This window comes from Aethina tumida, chromosome 1, assembly GCF_024364675.1.
Source record: "Aethina tumida isolate Nest 87 chromosome 1, icAetTumi1.1, whole genome shotgun sequence".
Classification (NCBI taxonomy): Eukaryota; Metazoa; Arthropoda; class Insecta; order Coleoptera; family Nitidulidae; genus Aethina; species Aethina tumida.
This window is the reverse complement of record NC_065435.1, coordinates 6483686-6497389: the sequence shown is the minus strand read 5'-3', so window position 1 is coordinate 6497389 and position 13704 is coordinate 6483686. Positions and strand designations below refer to the sequence as shown.

The window sequence follows — 13704 nt, the reverse complement described above, 5'->3', positions numbered from 1 at the left end:
AAACAATACTGTTTAAATATTTTATAAATTAATTGTAATTGTTAGTCGTTTAGTAATTTTAAATTTACTATAAATTAAATTACATTTACATTATTTATAAATTTTTTATAAAAACACACAAATTTTTTTCTTATAAATACATTATATTAACATTATTGATTGATTATTATATTAATTTGCATTAATAATATATATAAATATTGTTTAAACATTTTGTAAATTAATTAAATTAATTCATATTAATATTATTAAAAATTTAACGTTTTGTGAATTAGTTATAGTTCTTATGCAAAACGATTGTGTTCATTAATTAATATTATTATATTATTAATATTAGCAATTTTGTATTAGTATTATTAGCAATTTTGTACTATCACATTCGAGATTAATCGACGCAATTTCTTGCGATTATCAATTTGAATAATTAGCGAAACATTTAGTTAGTTTTTGCGACAAACTAATAGTGTAAGGAGTGGTAGAGGGTGGCGACAATACATAAGATACTGTGACCTGGATAAATGTTTGATAGGACAGTCCGCTCTATATGTGGATTGCTGTCCCCAGTTCAACCATGCCTTATGCAACGTAACATGCATAATCTAGCAGATTTTATCCAGGGGTTACGCCATGGCTAAGTTTCTGTTTCTTGCTCGATGTCCGCGTTAAAACCGTTCTGCCGTATCTAAGGGGCCGTAGATATGGCGGCCGACCAACAAAAATTTACATTCGGATGATAAATCGAGACTGATTGGTCGTTATGTCCGTCGAAAAACTTTGCTAACGGGTCCGGGCTAATGCTCCTATCGATTTCGCTCAGAAATGAACGGTTATTTTATAATATTTAATAATAAACGTCGAAATATTTTCATCATTGAACTACAAAAAATATAAATTATTGGTTTTGGGTGTATCCATAATTTATAATAATAATAATTTTATTATACCACTTCATTTATAACTTTAAATTAAATTCATGCCACAAGAAAACAAATTGGACTGATGAAAAGATGAACCTCAGTGGGACAACGATACCATTTTAATTTCCAAATTCCTCCGGTTAAACACGGTGGCGGAAGTATTATGGTTTGGGTATGCTTTTTTCGATCCAAAGTTGGACCCCTGAGTCAAGTGGGGGGTAAAATGGATCGTTTTCAACACAGGGACATACTGGAAAACACCATGATTCCATTTGCCAAGGAAGAGATGCCACTACGTTGGTTATTTCAACAAGATAACGATTCTAAACACATGACTAGAATTATTAAAGAGTGGTTTCTATGGGCTTGAATGGCCGTCTCAGTCTCCTGATCTAAATCCTATTGAGCACATTTGGAAAGTATTACACCGTCGCATCTGAACAGAAAACATTAAAAGCAAACAAGAACTTCTTCAAACCATACATGAGAAGTGGCAACAAATTCCTGCTGACACGGCACGATCTTGCAGTAAATTAGATTTCTTAGGATTTGTAACAGAATAGGAAAAATATTAATAAGTAACATTTGTAACAAGTAATTCTATATTTTTTTCCATCATTGTAAATAAAAAAACAGGAGAAATATATGGACTATATGATGGATGAGGTAAAATTTTAAAGTTTTTGAAGCTTTTTTTGAGTCTTTCAAGCGATATGTGGTCTTAGTTTGTAATGAAGAAGTGGGATGCCCTTTACTGACTTAAGAAACTCATCTTTGAAAGTTCTTCATGAACTTAGTTAATTTGTTGGGCATGGACAGTGGCATTGATCATTTAGGCTCTTAATAGGAAATTAATGTAAATATCACAGATTTTGCTTAATTTTTTCATTGGTACAGGTTTTAGGATGACCTTAACGTTGTTCATCTTCAATTTATTCATTGCCACTTCTTCACTTACAGCATCTTTCCAAACTCATTGTAAACGCCTTAAGCTGACTTTTGGTCTCATAAAGCAAATCTATACGAATTATATCACTTCAATAAACCATTTATAAACCAAAAACTGTTTTCAATACAATGTAGGAAACAAATAAATTGCATATCTATAAAAAGCATAAAAAAGCTTTCAAATAATTTATACAGTTAATTAAAAAAACGTAAAAATGTATTCAAATAAATCATGAATCGTTGATAAATGACTTTTTCCGATACCTAATAATAATAATAATAAAATTATTACAATAATCGAATCTCAAACTTTAATAAATATATTTAATTACATTCCACTATTATCGAAAGTACATAAACAGATTAAAACATGGAGCACGGAATAATTGTGGGATTTCAGGTGCAATTCTGGCAGAATTCAAAAATCAAATCCAATAATTCCGGTTGAACAGGAAGCAGAAATTGAATTATAAGCATAGATATCTCACCCCCCGAGGGAAAGCCACCCCGTAAATAACAATCTAAAACGTGTATTAGGGTCGAGGTGTCTCCTCGATATGCATTAACCGATGGGCATAAAGGAAATGGCATATAGAAAATACGCGGGATCAATGATTGACGGGGAAACTTAGCTGATCTAACTGGAAAAATGTAGAGGGAGGGTAGTGACTGAAACACAAGAAATATTACTGTATAGTATAATAAATACTTTGGGTTTTTATTTAAAATTTCATTGTTGAACAATTGTACGTGTGTTGGTCATTAAAAGTTTGTTTATAATTATTGAATGAATATAAATTTTTGTATAAATTAATCCGCATTATTATATAAGCTTTTATTTCAACTTATTATAATCAATTTATTTTCATTAAACAATGACACGAATTTTACATTTAATTGTGTCCGTATTTATTCGATGATTAAAATTGTTTTACACATTTTATTGTAAATGTTTAATGTTTTATACAAAAAATATGTTCATTAATTTACCAACAATTTACAGTTTTTGGAGAAGAAAGCAGAAAGCACCCAATTTAAAACACATAAATTACGCCCGGAAAATTTATATTGTCATAAAACAAATGTCGCATGAAAAATAAATGATTGATTAAAGTTCGCGTGTGTATTGAGGAAACGGCAGTGCAAATAGAAAATGTTTGAGCTCGAAAGTATAACGTACATATAAATTAATGTTAAACGTATTTTGAAACGTTATATAAATTCTAAATAATCGTATACATTGCTCATTAAAAGTTTTGTGTTTCAAATTATTATGTGTTTAAAACTTTTGGAATTTAACTACAAATCTTGATTCTGTTAAAATGTCAACGTTAATAAAGTTAAATAATGTTAAAATACGGCATTTAATATTTCAAATTAGTTGTTTTACAGTGAAATAAAAACGGTTGTGAAATACAAAATTCGCAATAAAACAAAAGGCAGATGGGATAAACATTTTAATAAAAAACAAGGGATGTAAATTCAGGGAGTATTGCACTATTAAAAAAAAATTTAGCAATTTCTATTATTTTATAAAATGATCTTATTAAAGTCTTTAAAAGTTGAAGAAGGTTTATTTGTAATCCTCTTGATCGGTGACTTAAATTTATCGTTTGTTGGAATTCCGTGGTCAGTAAAAGTGGGACTTTTGTTATGCTTATAAAATTCTTGGCAATTTAATTTAATTGACTGAAAAAGTAAATGTTTCATTACTGAACTAATGCGTGTACAAATAAACACCATTTCAAATTGACTCCCAAATTTCAATCAATTAAAATATTACCGTTATTACATTCAAATATTTTTAATGAATATTGTTCTGATATCACGTTTAATACTACAAAATAATCTGGTTTAAAGTATTTTACATTTAATGGTATAAAATATAAAAATATTTCGCATTCGGAATTTGTTTTATATTTAAATCCCATTTAAATTTTTAATTATTTAATCATATTTTTCAATATATTTTAGTAATCAAATGGATTAAATTTAAATTTTTAACATGATGATTTATGATTTATAATTTGTACAATTTTTAACCATATCAATAAAAAAATATTAAGTAATTAATTACATTCGTTTTACAAACAACGTTCCAATTATAGAACCGCAAATTTTAAAATTTTTTAATAAATTACAAATTATTTGTGTATATTAATCATATGTCTATTTATTTCTATTAATTGAATATTCAAAATTAAAATAGATTTTTCAAAATTATATAATATTCTAGAGTTTATATTTCATCACAATAAAATAAATTAAATATCACAATTAATAATTTAATATTTTTAACATATTTTTAAAATCAAATAAAGATTTAATCGAATTATTTTAAATATATTTTCTATTAATTAAATAATTTTGAATGATTTTAGTAAAATTAAATAATAAAATTTAAATTAATTACATTATTCATACATTTTTGGTGCTAATATCAATAAATTACTTTCTTTCAACTAATATTTTATAAATTAATTTGTATTTTTGAAAATGATTTAACTTTAATTTTTATAGTTTATAAAAAAATTTAGTGATCAATTGACAAGACAGAAGTTTTAATTTTGAATTTATTTTTTATTATGTGTTCACTTTTAAATGATATTAATAAAATTAAATAATTTTAGAATTTTCAAATATATATACAATTCAGTATTCAGTATATACAATTCAGTATTTTTTTCGTTTTAAATTAATAATTAAAATGAAACAATATTAATTAAATAATAAAATAAATATTTTTAACAAATATTATAAATATAATTTAATAAATAAGTAAAATTACATTTTATTTCGATATTTATTTGCTTTGGATTTTAATCTTTCTTTAAATTAATTTTCCAACAAGATAATAAAACAGATTTAAATATATTTTTTAACAATTAAATTCTAATTTTTATAATTATAATTTTTTAATATTTAATAGATTATAATGTTCATTTTTGTAATTTTTATGTGCATTTAACAAAAATAATGCTTCATTAATTTAGTAGTATTTCATTAAAATAATCAAAAATTACCACAGTTTACAAGTTTTGTGTTTTAATTTATGAAACAATTACAAAATTTTATTTGTTTTAAATATGTCACAAACGAATTTTATTCCTTATTTAAAATAATTTCTCAACAAAGCTAAAACAGATTGAAATATTTTTTTAACAATTTATAATTATAATTTACTATTATTTAATAAGTTATAATGTTTTTACTTTTTATAATATTTATGTGCATTTAACAAAAATAATTTTAACCCTTATTTAAAAGAATTTTTCAGCAAACCTATAAAAGAGATTGAAATGTATTTTTTTAACAATTCCCAAGAAAAAATTTTATCTGTTTTAAATATATCACAACATTTTTTTAAAATAATTTTCCAACAAGGTTATAAAATTGATTTAATTATATTTTTTTAACAATTAAAGTCTAATTTTTATAATTATAAATTTTTATTATTTAATGAGTTATAAGTTTTTTACTTTTTATAATTTTTATGTGAATTTAACGAAATTAAAGTCAAAAAATTAATAAGAAAAAACATCTTTGTTACAAGAGCAACCTGACTTTTATAAAACTTTTTCAATATTTAATATTTCAAGAGAAGTTTTTTTAAATTTTTTATTGACATTGATAAGAAACTAGTCTTTAAAATGGGATTTCTCAAAATAGCCCAAAAATACAGTTGATAATATTACTAGAAAATCACTATACTTGTATTACATTTATATTTTCGTGAAAACCAATCAACTTTGTTGTGGCTGCATCCAAAACAAACTTGCTTGTTGCGAACCGAAGCAGAAACGAAACCCAAAAACAACAATCGTCAACATGCATTAAATTGGATGAGGGCATGTCGCCCAGATTCGCATTAAAAAAAAAAAAAAAAAAACGATGGGCACGGAGCAAAAGGGCACATATATCGAAAATAGTCGAGATCAATGATTGACGGTGTAACTTGGCGGTGTGGCCGAGAGAACCGTTGGAGAGTGTGCGGAGGGTATATGGAGAGTGGAAGACTGGAAGCATGTGGCCAAGGCAGCGAGATACCACGGGGTACACGCGGGCCACCAGAGCGCAGTTGCTCTACTCAAAACCATTCCTCTATTGCTGGTCTCATGTTCGAGTGTGTACAGTTGCAGACTACACTCGCCGGTTGGCTCACATTGCTCTCTTCAAGTTGTCCGCGACTCTCGCTCGCGCTCCCGCTCTCCCGCGTCCACGTCGCGTCGCACTTCCGACGGAGTTTCGACGGAGTTTGAATTTTTTTTTTGTTGACACGGCCCACAATTTTTTCCGTTTTTTTTTTTAATAGCCGTCGATTTTTTCGGATAAATTTTATCGATTAAAAATAAAAATAAAAAAAAAAATTAAATAAAATAAAATAGTGCCCCTGGGATTTTCGTTTGTGGTGTTAGTGATGGGTGTGAAGAGGAAACAGCACAATCGTTATCTTGCAATTGGCATTATCTACATTGCGACGATCATCAGCCAGGGTGAGTGTTACATAGTTTATATTACTGCCCCGTTGCCCGGTATAATCTGTTATAGAACAGGGCGGCTATAATTGCATAAATTAAATTTGAATTTGCGGCAAAACAGCGTTATATGCCCCCCCAATCATCGCCACGTGATAACTGCACTTAATTTTAAAACGGGCCAGAACGCGACAACGTTAAACAGTTTTTTAATTGTGTTTACGGTGACAGAGTGGGTTACGTTGATGTTCAGTTCTGAGCAACAGATACAAATAAAATGAATGTCCAATTTCCGGTATAGCCGCCCGGAAAAAATTTTTATATATATATATATATATATATATATATATATATATACATGTATATTTACAACGGGGTTAACTTCTCACAAGTACTCATAAATATTTCTCAGCTGATTTATTTCCCCGATCTGTTACTTGTAATCCGCGATTTAAATTTTTAGTAAACCATATCTATAAATTTATGAAATGTTTTAAATAAGCGCACATAAATCAACTATACGTTTATATGACTATTTTTGAAACTTCCTATAAATTATGCTCAAAATATTTAATAAAAATTGCTTTGTTAAATAAACTAGCATACTTTTAATATATGTGATAAATTACAAAAATATTATTAAAATTTTTATTCACAGTTAAAAATATATTTTCATACTTTCTTAATGTAATAAAATTTTTATATTTGAGTCATAAACAATTAGCAAAATACTCAAACGAATATTTTTAAAGAACTTAGAACATAATATGAAATAATATAAAATTTTTATAAAATAATGAAATTATATTCCTAACTTCTACATTCTTAAGAAATACTTTAAAGTTCTTAAAAATCGAACATTCTTGAACATTTTCGTACGTTCAAATTTTGCTAAATTCACCATATTATGAAATACGATAAATATCTACAATTTTTTATACATTTCTGGTATTTCATTAGAAAAAAGTCTTATTTAAATTCATATTTTTACACCTTCGAATTTAAAGTTTAATGTTAACATAAGTTTAAATTTTTCTTAAATTCTCGATCTCATCAGCAGCTAAAAATTGTATTATTCTTACTTAAATTATTTTATTATGTGATAATTTTAACATAAATTTCAAAGTATTTATAAAACACATATTCACATATATTTTTAAATAGTTTTCTTGTTATACTGGCGCATCCACCAAATTATAAAAATATTTAGCTTCTGATAAAATTCTTATTTGAGTTTATAAAAACACATGATTAATTTACTTTGTCAAATCTAGTGTATGTGTCATTATAAACAATTTTTTATTTACACAATATTTGGCAACAATTTAATGTTTTATCTTGTTTTTAAACTGGCGTATTTACCACAAATTACAAATTTTTAAGAAGTTAATTCTGTAAAAATTTATTAAAATATTATAAAATATTTGGACAAGATTTTTAAAATATTCTAAAGTTAATTTTTGCACTAATTTTAACTCATTTATAAAATAAACATTCTCGATCATTTTCGTATGATAATGTTTGGTTAAACTTGAACTATTTTATAAAATTAATTAAATTTTTACAATTATATCCTTCTCATATTTTACTGATAAATTTGCAGTCATATAAAAGAATGATCTATTTTTACTTTGTTATATATCGTTATAACAATTTGTTTATTAATATCATATTTGGTAATTTGAAATTTACAATTATTATAAATATTATAATAAATTACTTAGCCAAAACCTTTGAAATATTTTAAAATATATTATTTACAATATCATCTGTAATAACTTAAAAATGTTATTTTTTAAGTGGCGCATCCACCAAATTATAAAAAGTGTTTTTATTTACTTCTGATATTTTAGTAGCAAAAATTCTTATCTATATGTAAAGAAATTCTATATTTTTAACCACTAAACATTGTTTATTAATTCAATATTTGCCAATAACTTAATAAGTTATCTTTTTTACTTTTACACTATTTCTCATACATTTATAACATAAATATTTTTGAATATTTTCACATGATAACATTTGGTAAAACTTGTACATACAACAAATTATAAAAATATTGAACAATTTTAAATTTACTTTTGATATTTTATTGATAAAAAGTCTTATTTAAATTTATTTGAATAAAAAATGTAATGTTGCACTTTCAAATTTAATGTATATGTTATTATAAAAAGTTGTTTATAACACAATATTTCGAAACAACTTAATAGTTTTAAATTTTCTTAATCTGCGTATTCACCACAAATTAAAAACTGTATGTAATATCTTAGAAATCTAATTTTAAAAACAAATATTATAATATAATTAGACTAATTGAACATAATTTTTAAAATATTAATTAAATATTTAGATATAGACAGTTTTGTTAAACTGGCGCATCCACCAAATAATAAAAATAAATACATATTACAATAATTCTGATATTTTACTGGAAAAACTGTATAACGTACAAAATCTGATAATTTTATGTTAAAATTATGTAGAAATTAGTAATTTTTTATTGGGTTTTTTTATTATGACATTATTGATACCAAATTATGTTTGAAAAAAAAATATCGACTTGTTGATTCTTAACAAATAAATAATTAAGGGCAATTTTAATTTTTTCATTACTATGCAAATAGAAAAAAATGTGTCAGAAGTCAATAATTCTTATTTTTAACTAAAACGTTTATCCAACTGAAATATTTCAAATTATCTATATAAAATTGGGTATTGAAACAGGCTTTTAAATAACATGTAAATGTCATTGTAAACTGTTGTTTATGAATCAAATATAACTAGTTATGTATATTTCAGCACTTTTCAATTTTAGTTAAACCTTCACATTTAACGTAAATTAAAATTCATTACAATTTCATTTTTATAAATAAGTAATTTATTTTAAATTTTCATTAAAAATAAAACTTTAAATAATCAAACAATAAAATAATCTTATTAAGTTATACAATATCTCCAAAATGAATATCGATTATTCATTTTTATTAAATATTAACGAAGAAAACGACATCAAGCCCAATGTTGTAGTGTAAACATCGAAATTGGTATTATTAAAAAGTAATTTAGTAAAGTGTCTTTAAAATATACTTATTGATCCTTCTAACATTAAAAAAAAATATATATCCTGATAAATTATTCAGTAATGTACTTTACACAATCAAAATTACAGGTCACATATAAATTACTTTATTGTTAGTAATGTTGTTATTATTAAAATAAATAAATAAATAAAATTTATAAACAAATGTTCACTGACACTTAAACAAATATTGGAAATAAATCATTCTTCATTACATTAAAGCAGCCTACAACAATAAATTTTTATTAATATAAAACAATGTGCTCAAAAATAATTAATAAATCGATATTTCAGTTGACTAATTCAATTCATATAAACGGACAAGCTTTCCTGCATTTCTAATTAACGTCGAAATTAATTTCATTAACACCTATACGGTGACGCATGATTTTATACCAATGGGAACAAATCAGTTTTTATTTTGTGCTATGTATTTAATTCAGAACTGAAAATCGCATCCGTGTATGTGTACGTATTGACAAGGAAATGGCATTAAATGCAATTTTAAAATTGTTAAATTCAACTGAAAGAACTTCAAAAAAATCCTTCAGCGCAAAATAAAAAGCGGAGTATTTAAACGGATATCAGCGGATATTCACTCATTTGTTTTTCTTTTAATAAATATGAGTGATATATTAGTTTCGACGCAAACACGACTGTTTTTAATTGTAATTTATTTTTGGAGGAATCAGATTGGTGTTACGATAGTAATGAACACATACGTGAGAAAATAACGTCCGTCATTTAATTTAAAATGTCTATTGTTTAATAAAATACCTTTACGTGGATAATTAACTAAACAATGCATCGATTAAAAGGTTTCTAGTTATCAGGCACCGGAAAAAGTAATACACTTACATACATTTTTGGTCCGTGATTTATTTGAATAAATTTTTATATTGTAACCAAATTTTTGTGCTACAATTTCTGCCAAACTTTATGGTGTAACATACTTGGAAATAGACCATTAACCAAATTAACTGATGATAACAAAATTAGGTGTTTGACAATTGACAATTCTTGCATGCAACGCAAATGAGCCTTTTATTGGTTGTATTGTTACATTCGATTAAAAATTAATTGATTGTGACAACTGTCACTCTTCTAGATAAAGGGTAAAAGCTGATAAAAAGTTTTTGATGATCAGCTAGTGATCATTACAACTGTCTCTTCGCAGAAAATTAATTAAGTTTATGAAGAACTTGATGAGTTTCTTTAGTTAATGATTAGCCACTCATCAGAAGGTTAAAACTCAACTCAAAATTTAGTTTCTCTAGTCAATAGAAAGTGCATCTACTTCTTCATTACAAACCATGGCCACATGTTCCATAAGAGACACAAAAGAAGTTTCAAAAATTTGAAAAGTGTCCATCACACAGTCCATGTATTAATCGAATTAACTATTATTACAATTCTCACTAGTGTAGAACACTACTTAAAAAAAGATATTGATGATTCTTTGGTGGACAGTACGTTGAATTTTAATATTAAACTATCCACCAAGAGATTCAACTTTCAATGAACGTAACCAACTGTTCAGAAATTGACCAAGGTTGTGAAAAACTCACTTTAGTCAATAAAAAAACCTTCTACTTCTTCATGATGAAGTAAAACCATATATTAAATGGGCTTACTTAATTAGTTTAAGTCTGAAGAGGAGGTCAAAACTGAGGTCAAATTTTTTTCTCAAGACATGAATGTGGTAGAATAATAATATGATTAAACATTAAAAACGTAAATTACCTTTTCCAGTGCCCAATATTTATCTTTATTCAATTAACTGAGTTTCAAAGTCAAAACAGTTTTATTATCGAGTGGAAAACATGTAAGTAAAAAAATTAATAATAAAACATAAAAAGTGTAAAGAACAAACATGTCATGCAAAGTATATCCAAAATAATGTTAAAAAAGTGTCTGTTCTTATCGTCGAGTTTGTTTTTTACCTCGAGGTGGTTGTTGTTTTTCTAGTTTCCCCCTCGAACTCGAATGATTTTGCATCCTTTTAGTTGAAGTGGGGTGTTGTATATTTATGTATCGTATGATTTTTAAGTGACACTGCAATATGAATAATACATGAACAGTAAAAGACCACGTAACCTTCGAGTAATAGATTTTCCACAAGATAAATAAGTAACAAGCTGTTAACACCGAACATTTTTCTGGCTAATGTGAATTTATTTTTTTCGTGTGCGATCTTAATCGCGTGAAAGATGAACGAACGACGCGGAATTAAATTATTGCTTATTCCGTTAATATAATGTTTTTAAGGTTGGTTTGTAAATGCGATTTTGAGTAAATTGTGGTGTGAATATAATGAAAGAGACGAGAGACACCGAGATAGTGTCGTCGTAAATTGAAATGGGTTTAAATAATAAAATATCGCAATCAGTTATAGTTTGTGTGGACTAATGTTTAAAATTATAGTTTCGCAATAATAACCGCCATTTCATATGGAATAATTGTAAATCCAGTAAATTAAGTTTCAAACATGCAATTAATAATTTTCGATAAATATGAGTGTAGTAAAAATTTTATAATTATCATGCGCAAATCTCGTTCAGAACAAAGTAATTTTCGTTTTAATATCCTGTATATATTTATAGAATCATTAATAACTAAAATTGATTTTAATTTAAAATAAACGATAATAATACTTTTATTATTTTTATTGCTGATCAATTTTTATTAGGGCACATGCTGTTAACACAAACAAATAAACAATAATTACTCAATAAACAAAATATTTATGGACACTATTTTTTCAACTTCGTTCCGTGTATTAGTTGTTTTTTTATTTATTCACACGGTTTCAGCATAGAGGTTAATTGTAAAACATAAACGTGACAACAAAAACAAACCTGACAATCAGGACTTATCAATTGGATCATTGCTACTAAATCAATTTTAAACGTCATATTCATTTTCTGTTTCTATAATTTTCTTTTTTATATTTATTTTAAATGTTTAAAAATATATCTATTGCACAGATTAAATAATTCAAATCAATTAGCATTACACATAATATTTTATTCAGTAAGTAAAAAATCAATTAAATATTAAAAGATTATTTTTACTAAATCGACCTATTTAATTAAATTATTTTATATTTATGACCTTCGTATACAAGGTGTTTCTAAAAGGCGTGGTTAAAATTTGGGAGCAGAAAACGTTTAATAATGGAGAAAATCTAAATAAAAACGTTTTTCCTGAATCAAATTTAATTTTCAAAAACAGTTTTTTTCTTATATTTCTGTAACCTTTTCATATTTTTGTACGATTTAGATTCAATATGGTGTAAAAAATAGGGCGAAAAAAATGGGGGATGTATGTTACATTAAATTGTAGTTATGTATTTTAGTATAATACAAACCAAATTTTAATACGATTGGACCAAAGGTTATGAAATTATGTGAAGAAACAATTCTTGAAATTTGAAATTGAAGGGCTGTATTTTCTTCAGTAAGATTTCAGAAAAAGAACCATTTTCTTGATTATTGTACGTGATCCATCTGCTTCCAAATTTTAGAAACATTTTGTGTATATACAATATTTAAACATCAAAGGGAAACCAGATTAAATACACCCACATATTTAATATAATTATGTAAATTGTGCCTTAAATTAATTAATTAATTACAATAATTAAGGGGAAAAACGTCAAAAATAGCCGGAAAAAATCACTGTTTTTTTTTTGTAGCAATTAAAGCAGTCTGTAAACTTTGTCAGGTACATCTAGAACGAAGCCTTAGTTAAATTAGAGCCCTTGCATAATTACTATGGGTAACTTTGTAACATGGATAGATTTATCGCACGTGAGTACAGTGACATGTACATACTTCGTGTATAGGTATTGTAATGGCAAACCGCACCGACTACAGGAAGGAATATCTGCTTAGATAGAACCAGTCCTAATATTGAGTTAATATCATATAATTTCGAGATATCGCATCCCCTTCACATATCGGCGGTGAGTAGTCGAGTTGTTGGCTAAATTGATAAATTGACGGATTAATTTCGTTTCGGAGTTCCAAAGTTACAAGGTGTTTTTTGTTTACTTAACCGACAATAAGTGTCACCTTTGATCGGACTGAACGTGCCACTATTAAAAGTGTGAATACATCGTCAACAGACTAATTTTCATGTTTTATTGGCCTCTCAATTTTATGTATCATCTATAAATTTTGCCATTATTACACATTAGCGACGATAATTTTGGCTTGATACAAATTTTCATTGGATACATTATTAACCCGGGTGCTAAGGAATTAGCACCTGTGTTTAT

At 26.0% G+C, this 13704-nt stretch overlaps 2 protein-coding genes across 3 annotated transcripts in view; one reads left to right on the top strand and one right to left on the bottom strand.

Annotated features, from left to right (window-relative positions):
- Positions 1-13704, bottom strand: part of LOC109608352 (uncharacterized) — a 345665-nt gene that overhangs the window by 13874 nt on the left and 318087 nt on the right. The gene's annotated exons all lie outside the window — the stretch shown is intronic.
- LOC109608351 (lachesin) overlaps positions 6158-13704 on the top strand; it is a 246395-nt gene continuing 238848 nt past the window's right edge. For both annotated transcript variants that reach the window (XM_020024773.2, XM_020024772.2), the window contains exon 1: positions 6158-6358. In XM_020024773.2, the coding sequence (XP_019880332.1) occupies positions 6283-6358 (76 nt within the window). In that variant the 5' untranslated portion in view covers positions 6158-6282. The remainder of the gene's footprint in view (positions 6359-13704) is intronic.